This window comes from Frieseomelitta varia, unplaced genomic scaffold, assembly GCF_011392965.1.
Source record: "Frieseomelitta varia isolate USP_RPSP 00005682 unplaced genomic scaffold, Fvar_1.2 scaffold_307, whole genome shotgun sequence".
NCBI classification, from domain to species: domain Eukaryota; kingdom Metazoa; phylum Arthropoda; class Insecta; order Hymenoptera; family Apidae; genus Frieseomelitta; species Frieseomelitta varia.
Window position 1 is genome coordinate 221,144 of NW_025110043.1, and position 8,417 is coordinate 229,560.

At 31.2% G+C, this 8,417-nt stretch overlaps 2 protein-coding genes across 2 annotated transcripts; both read right to left on the minus strand.

The window, feature by feature from the left end:
• Nucleotides 1-574: 574 nt before the first annotated feature.
• LOC122529768 (odorant receptor 49b-like) lies at nucleotides 575-3,655 on the minus strand. The gene is made up of 6 exons (XM_043656192.1): nucleotides 3,432-3,655; nucleotides 2,524-2,776; nucleotides 1,876-1,979; nucleotides 1,401-1,715; nucleotides 994-1,269; nucleotides 575-786 (listed from the first exon to the last, which is right to left on the minus strand). The coding sequence occupies exons 1-6, from the start codon at nucleotides 3,624-3,626 to the stop codon at nucleotides 718-720; spliced, it is 1,212 nt and encodes a 403-aa protein (XP_043512127.1). The 5' UTR covers nucleotides 3,627-3,655; the 3' UTR covers nucleotides 575-717.
• A 1,097-nt stretch (nucleotides 3,656-4,752) lies between these two features.
• Nucleotides 4,753-7,787, minus strand: LOC122529765 (odorant receptor 4-like). The gene is made up of 6 exons (XM_043656189.1): nucleotides 7,503-7,787; nucleotides 6,434-6,686; nucleotides 5,980-6,083; nucleotides 5,342-5,662; nucleotides 4,972-5,247; nucleotides 4,753-4,872 (listed from the first exon to the last, which is right to left on the minus strand). Exons 1-6 carry the CDS (start codon nucleotides 7,695-7,697, stop codon nucleotides 4,807-4,809), a joined length of 1,215 nt encoding a protein of 404 aa, XP_043512124.1. The 5' UTR covers nucleotides 7,698-7,787; the 3' UTR covers nucleotides 4,753-4,806.
• Between the last annotated feature and the right edge of the window lie 630 nt (nucleotides 7,788-8,417).

Here is an 8,417-nt window from a genome sequence, read left to right on the forward strand (position 1 = left end):
TCGGATCGATAAATTTTGTATTATTTTATAGGAACGGTGATTCATCAGGGGGAACATTGATGTAGGTATACGTAATATTTCGATAGTTTTATTCTCTGAAAAATATTTAAAAAATATGGGAAAATTTGATGATTATCAACAATCTGATTACTTTGACCGTAGATGAAAGAATAAAATTTGTTAAAACTTTGCCGACTGTGCAGACTTTGTAACTTAATAGATTTTTATAATTTTGTCAAAGAGAAAAAAAAAAAAAAGAAAGAAAAGACAGTACAGTACACTTGATCTACTTCGACAGTCGCGAGTTTATTTCTTGTTTGATTGATGAAAATCTGTTCTAACAGCAGGAACAATGAAGCCTCTGCTATTTATATGTTAGTATAAATACAAAAGTGTAAACGAAAAATTCTTTTTATACTTGCTGTTTCGTAGAAAATTACGTTACTTAGAATATTTAGAGGCGATTTTAACAAATAATTAATACGGAAAACAATGGTGTTATTTATGACAATCGGTGTGTTGGAGTGTATGAAAATTAGATTACACTTATATTAATATTGATGAAAGTGTTGTAGCGTCACATCTTCTATAAAAAATTCTACCTCATAATTCAATCGTTTAATTAACTAATAGTTTTATAGTTACCAAAATATAAGTACTAAGAGTGTTTGTAAACGTCAAAGATAAGATATTTTCATTCCACGTACATATCGTGACTTAATTTCCCTCAATCCGCAAGGATGATTCCCTTATAAGTGTGAAGTATGAAAATGTCGAGCTCAGAAGCTGTAACAAGAATTTGATATCCACTTAAGTGTACTCTTAAAATTTATTAATTTTGATAAATATAATAAATGTATTTACAATATAAATAGGAAGTAGTGTCTTAAAAATCAGCTTAGCATTAACTAATAAATAAATCAGTATTTATGAAATATTTAAGACCGTCATTGTTTCTTTGAATGTTTGAAATTTACAAATTAGATTACGTACTGCAGTAGATGTTTCCAAAGACACTGGAAAGAATCCACCGGCGGACAGACAACACGGTCGTATCGATTTCATCATCATTAAATTCACATCCTTTCGTATCATTTTGCCAGCTTCAGTCATTGGTAAGATCGTCCACCAGCTTGAATACGTTGCTGAGCCTACGTTTGTACTTTCCTCTATTAATCCGTGACAACTATACGTGAAGAAAACTATGTGGATAAAGTTACCAATCACGGTGAATATAAAAGTGAGGCGCGTTGTTACAGCTACGTCTGTCTATATTCATAATACAACAATGGTTATGTTTTATATTTAAATGAGTTAATATTGTAGTATTAATGTCAACAAATTTCGTGTTTCAATTGAATTCTACTGTGTTTAAAAACGAGACCATTGTTTAAACGTACCAGGAATATCTCGTATGCTTCGATGCACATTAACAGACTGAAAACTATTACATGGGCGAGAATTGGTAATGTATAAACCTTCTGGAGCTTGTCGCAAAATTTGATCAATAATTGATGCTGCCTGATGCATTCCTTCAATGCTGTGTAGTATTTCTCGGTATAATCTATTTTATCCTTTTGTTCGACGATGAATTTCCATAAATTACAAATCCTGTACTGGAGCATACGAAATTGGTATGCCACGTGTGTATTCAGTATGCACAAGAAGCTGTCATTGCATATAAAGCTCATACCGACTTGTTGTGTTGATATTACCTACGTGAATTGGGATTCATCTTAATCATTATATGTACGTAATTATTTGATTATTTGATTAATTACGAATCACTATCATCGATTACGAATCACTATCATCGATATTAAATACACGTGTTTACATACGTTGCGTACGTGTATCGATGAAAATTTAGTATACCTGAATGGTGAACAGTATTTCATAATACGGTGTCATACTCATCGGTATATCGAGCCACATTTGAAACGGAAGTATCCTCTCTGATTTGTTTTTTCCATAGTTAGCTGAAAACCATACATTGGTGTATACGTTTCTTCCTATAGTTTTTGTGAATCATATATTCTAATTTGGGCGTGTTTTTGATAGTATTTAATCTTTAATTTAATTTAAGAGGTGATGATTTTGACGGGCAGAATGAAGAATGAAGTACTTTGTTGTTTCACTTTGGATCGCTAAATTAACGATTAAAGATAGAAACGATTTTCCTGTATTAATTTTTCAGAATGTTATTCGATAAAGATTTACAGTTATTTAACAAACTGCTCTTCGTAAAAAGAAAGAAATTCATTGATTATTTTTCGATTAGTCTCTTTGTTATCAGGGGCGAGGTGTCTCTCTTCATAGTGTCGCTGTTTATAATATGCGATACCGTAAATGAGATACCTTACTTTGCAATAATCTTATAATCTAATAATCGCGTAATAACAATACTTTGCAAGTCAGTGACAAAATATCTCATAGTGTCTCGAGTATTTACAATTAAATGTCATTTGTCGTATACTTTAACTTCTTTAGTATCTTTTGTGGAATATAATTTGTTTCGCTTACCACATAGCGGTGTAATTATGTAGAAAGACACACTCGCTTGCATAAAGAAGCACACGGTTATGGCCCATAGTTTGCAAAACTTTCGACATTCCATGAAAAGTATCTTATCGTTGCCTTTGTACTTGAGATGCCAAAAGTTCTTCTGTGCATATAAAATTATATTCTGGTACTCCGTTTTGAGGATGTATAGTATCATAATTTTAAAAAATGACAGAGCGATGCATAAAAGAGTGGATATCACGTAAATGCAATACTGAAAAAATAAAGTTGAAGAACGTACATACGTATATACCATACATATAGGGTGAGTCTCATTACATGTACAAAAAGATAAAAGTTTCAAAGTTTTCAAGGAGGCATGTGATACTATAATTATTATAATTTTGTACTTTGCTTTTTTTATTGAGCTGTAAAGATTACCTTCAATTTTCTAAATGATGTATTCTTTGATGTATTAGTCGATATTCTCTATAGAACAGTTTTAATCTGTGTACGCCGAAGAATTCTTATTTAACCAAATAAAACAATTAAAACAAATAAATAATTAATTAGTAAAATGGCGGATATTAAATTTGCGGATACCAAGAGTTTACTAGTTTTTAAAGTATTTATAATTATATCAATCAGTTATCGAAGTTTTATTAATATATCACTATATCTTCTCTACGTTAAATCTTATCTACGTTAAATTTCTTCAAATTACTTGACCCCACTCATTTGCGATAAAATACAATAAATAAATGGTAGAAAAGTGTTCGTCATTTGTAGAAAGATAACAGAAACGTCAACTTTTAATGAGACTATACTAGATGTCCAATTATTTGTACACGGTAGTATGTATATATAGAACTTGCAATAAATATCATAATAATCTCTTTGTGTAAAATTAACAATGGTTTAATACTCACGTCAAAATCGCCCCAGCTGTAGTAAATATCAGTGAGATTTATATACAAGGAGAAAATATGCAAGCCGATTGTGTACGCCATAGCGAATTTTCTTTGACGTTTTTCGGCATCATTTGCGGACATCCAGATCCCTACAACTTTCAGCATAAATTGCGACAATGTAACAGAAATGTCCGAGTACTGTGCCGTACACATGACGATCCTTTTCCTCGATCTTGACACTCTGGCTAGCCAATGTGATTCGAAGTGATATTCTTCCTTTTATCTCTCCAAGACAATCGAGTGTTAATGAATAGGAGCATCATCAAAGTTTTCCGCGTAAAATACAAGTAATAGTAGATGGCAGAAACAGATCTGAAAAGTATCAGTCATGTGTTATGTATACTTCAAAGAGACTGTGATTGTCACATCCGGTATCGAACATAGTAGTAGCAGTTAGTGACATATTGATTACTTTGTCGTTAGAATTGCAATGCGGTCATTTGGAAAAGAACTGTAGTTAGAAATCTTACACGTGATTGTCTTCGAATGTGCAGTTATAAGAGGATATAGAATCCATGTTGCAGTCATCGTGTCGAATGTTGAACCGTTTTATCTGCCTCGAGTGTCAGTATGATTAAGTATTATTGTCCTCTTGAACATAAGCAAACCTCATTTCTACAGTAATATATTTTAATAGGTACAAAGTTTTATTTATTACAGTTTACATTTTGTTCAGCACGTATATATTGTAATTGTGGAAATACACTTTGTTGTTCTCTTCTATCTATTTAAAATGTATTGTATTGTTTTAAAGAATTTAACATTGAAAACTCAAGGATAACAATCAGTAATAATTAATATATACATTTAATGACATTTTGCATTGGAGAATTAGACGAATACGATTAGATGTATTGGATAATAGGCAGATTATTGTAGAATAGCATTGAATTGATTTAGTATTTATGTATATTGAAAAAATTCGTATAATGTTGCAAATTCTTAGCTGATAGTTTAGAATATTACTCTATATTGATTGTTAATCATGTTTGGGTATTGAAGAATACAACAACAATAATACATCATACTATAAATGAAAAAAAATATAATATTTCGTTTAAAAAAATTATTAACATTGAATTCTCTTCCGTTATTTTAACGCAAAAGATATCTATGCCAAATAAAGTGTTCCTTCATACCAAGTAACTTACGTACGAATAGATTTTTACAAACATGAACTCCTTGCTACTGTTTTCAATGCAACACTCTGTATATTAAGTTATTTGTTACACAGTTTCCTTCCATTTATTTATTTTCTTTTTATAGCTACAAAACTCTGTTGAATACAACCGCATGTAATTTTCTTCGAATATTTCTCTGATGGGACATTATATTAGTCGTCAGTATTTTCCAAACGATTCCTTAACAACGTGAAATACGACATTGCGGTAGACAGAATCTGTAAAATTCGATAAGCGAATCTTTTTCTTGTTCAGAAAAATGGAAATTACAATTTCCTAGTAGAACCGAGATTTCCTATTCTCCGAATGATATCTACCGTAGTGTAAGTTTCCAACGATATGGGGAAAAATCCGTTTGCGGTTAGACAACAAACACGTCTTGATCGTTCAATCACCAGTATTAAATCGTTTCGGAGCATTCGTCCAGATTTGTTCATTGGCATGATCGTCCACAAAGCCGAATATGCTCCTAAAGCAATTTCGTCGCTGTGTTCTATCACGCCGTCGCAACCATAGGTGAACATAAACAATAAAGCCATTGAGCCGATTAAAAGAAATATGAAGATGGCGCGTCTCGCTATAGGAGCAGCAGCCTGAGAGAATATTGTTCATTAAGATATTCCGAAATTTCAATAATGGAAACAAAATTTCATTAATGGAAATTCATGATAGCGTGTAAATACCAACCAAGAGCCCCTGATAAGCAAACAGGCAAATTAACACGCTAAACACCAACACCTGGCCAAATATAATCATCGTGTACACGGTTTCAAGCTTCTTGCAATAGTTGATCAATAGCTGATGATGTCGAATGTACATTTTCAGTTTCTCATAAAATTCGTACGCGTGCTTTATTAACGTCACCTCGCTTGTCTCATGTTCCAGGTTACACAATTTTGTAAACCTGTATCGAAGTATGCGAAACTGGCCAGCCAAATGTACAACCAGGATGCAGAAAATATTGTCGAAGCAAAAATAGCAAACGGCTACGTAATACAGACATATTACCTGTACCAGGAAGAAATTATTATTCCCTTTGTTACAGTGTATGAAATCTATTGCAAAGTTAGGAAAGATATTTTTATATACATATTTATACAGAGTCGCGAAGAAGAAAACATCTAAGTTCATTAGACATTTAAATCCAGGACGCTCTGTATGTCGTCCAAATCAAGGCTTCTATAAATTTATAGAAAGTTGAGGATTCTGAGCTAGTATTACATTCAAATTTAAAATTATGCTAAATTTTGTTTCACGAATGTCCCAATATAATTTTACAGTATGTTCAAGACGATAAATGCAAGCATAATGAGAATTTAAAATACCTGGATAACAAACAATATCTCATAGTAAGGAGATAGGTACAATGGTAAATTTATCCACACATTGAACAGAAATATTCTTTCGGATTGATTTTTTCCAACATTTTCTGCAACGAACATCCGAATGTTTTATCTTCATTTTTTAAATACATTGTTAATGTATATAAAGGTGTCGTTTATCAAATTTTTTATTTTTTGACGTGGAGAAATATTAGTTAGTATGTATAATTATTAAACTTTACTATGGTAATGTCGAACCAAAATTCTTTTCTTTAAGATTGTTTAAATTTTAAAATGTTCTTAACACATGTATGTGAAATAGAAATTTATGGCATTTTATGCTCTATAGTATTTGTACAAAGGCCGTCATATACACAAAAAAAAAAAAAAAAATAACAAACACTATTAAAAATAGCACATTAATCGTATATGCAAATAGAATATTTTAAGAACCTACCAAGAATCGGTGTTATTACATAAGACATCATAGCGCATATACCAATACTGGTGACAGAGGAGACGAAAAAGGCACAAGTTCTTTTGCAATTATTCAATATTTCTTTCTCACGAAAATCGTAATCGACATTCCAGAAATTTTGTTGCATGTAAATGATCAGATTTAAAAATTCGCTTTTATGCATCAGTATGATACATATCTTGAGTAAACCCATTACCACGGTTAACAAGTTAGTAATGACATAAAGAATATCCTGCAATGAATTGTTACGTATTCTTTAAATAAATATAGTCTTATATATCCCACGTGAACGGCTTAATTATATTAATAATTGAAATCAAACAAATTATTACCTAGCACGAGCAATTTAGATTATTGCACGTATGTGCATTGTATTTGTATTTTAATTTATTAAATATATACGAAGGATGGAAATGTGGAAATGATTTCTATGTATAGAAAAACAGCATGGAAAAGTCAAATGTATGCATGTATCTTTTCTATAGATAATTTAATAATAACGTTTAGTAACAATGATTTAATAACGTTTAACATGCTTAACCTGTCAAGTTAGTACATTTTCGTTTCTTTCGTACATCTTGAAAATACATCGTACAGTGGTGTTATTTATTAGTAATTATCAGACAGTGAATTTTTATTGAAAGTAGAAAAATGGAGGACCAAGTAGAAATTCGTTTTCATAAATATTACAACAAATACTTCATTTTTGTTACTTTGTATATTTTTATGTTGAAATGTTTGTATTCTTTTATACTTCTCTAACGTTAAATTTCCCACGAATACGTAAAAACCTGCACGATAATAACAATAGATTCGAAATCCATCATTTAGTCATATTTTCACGGAAATTGCTGTATTGTACCCATCCAAATTATTTTTCAAATTCAGTTCGTCATACCACCGGTTTTTTAAAACACCCTAATATTGGTATTTGTTTCGTTTTTGGAAACGTGATAGGTTAAATATTTAGAACATTACACTTAGTTATGCGACAATATAACGCGTGGAATTTCATTAAACATATTTTATTAAATTGAGCAATACTCACGCCTTTGTACAATAAAGTGAAATACAAGTCTCTGAGAATGATGACTGAGCCGAACATCGAATTCCATGTTGTGAAGACGAGCATCAGTTTCATCCAACGTTTTTCCGCCGAATCCACGGCTATCCATAGGCCAATATTCTTCAAAAAGAACGTCGACAGATTAATCGATATGTCCGAATGCCGTTCCGTTTGCATGGTGACTCAGCATCTAAAACTGTCGCGTGCATACTGGTGTATATGAATCGTCACATACAATGAAACAGACGTTGTCACTTTCGAAACTTATCGATTCTTCTCCTCTATCATCATAAAAGGCGCGAAACAGACGACAAATTTGTACCTTTCATAGTACAGATTAAAAAATCATAGAATCAGTATTACAGAGTGCAACACTGTGTGAATCACTTTTTAAAGACGGGTAAAATTCTGTAAGAGTTTGACGAAGTTCAAGTCAGATCATTCGTGTACTCCGTTTGTATAAAAAGATATAAAAGTGAAAATCTTTATGTTTTTACATAAAATACTAACTAGCAAATAATATAAAAAACTACATATATATATGAATACGATAACTATTATATGTTCATACATAACATATAAATAACATACAGCAGAGAATAAATATACTTGTTTCCTTGTCCGTGTTATAAAAGAAATTCAAATCAGAATTTGCTACTGAATCGATTTTTGGATACGAATTGCTTTGATGATTGTAAGTTAATTTTTGAACACTACCGCATTATCGTTTATGGCTCATTTTATATAATGGAGTACCTCGCTTTTTAGATAAAGAAATCTTTTTTTATTCGTTTTTTTCTATAACATACAAATATAATGTAACTTTGATTTGAAACTATTTGAAATTCACAACTTGATTCGAAATTCCAGTAATGTTTTAAGCATTCTCCGATTGAC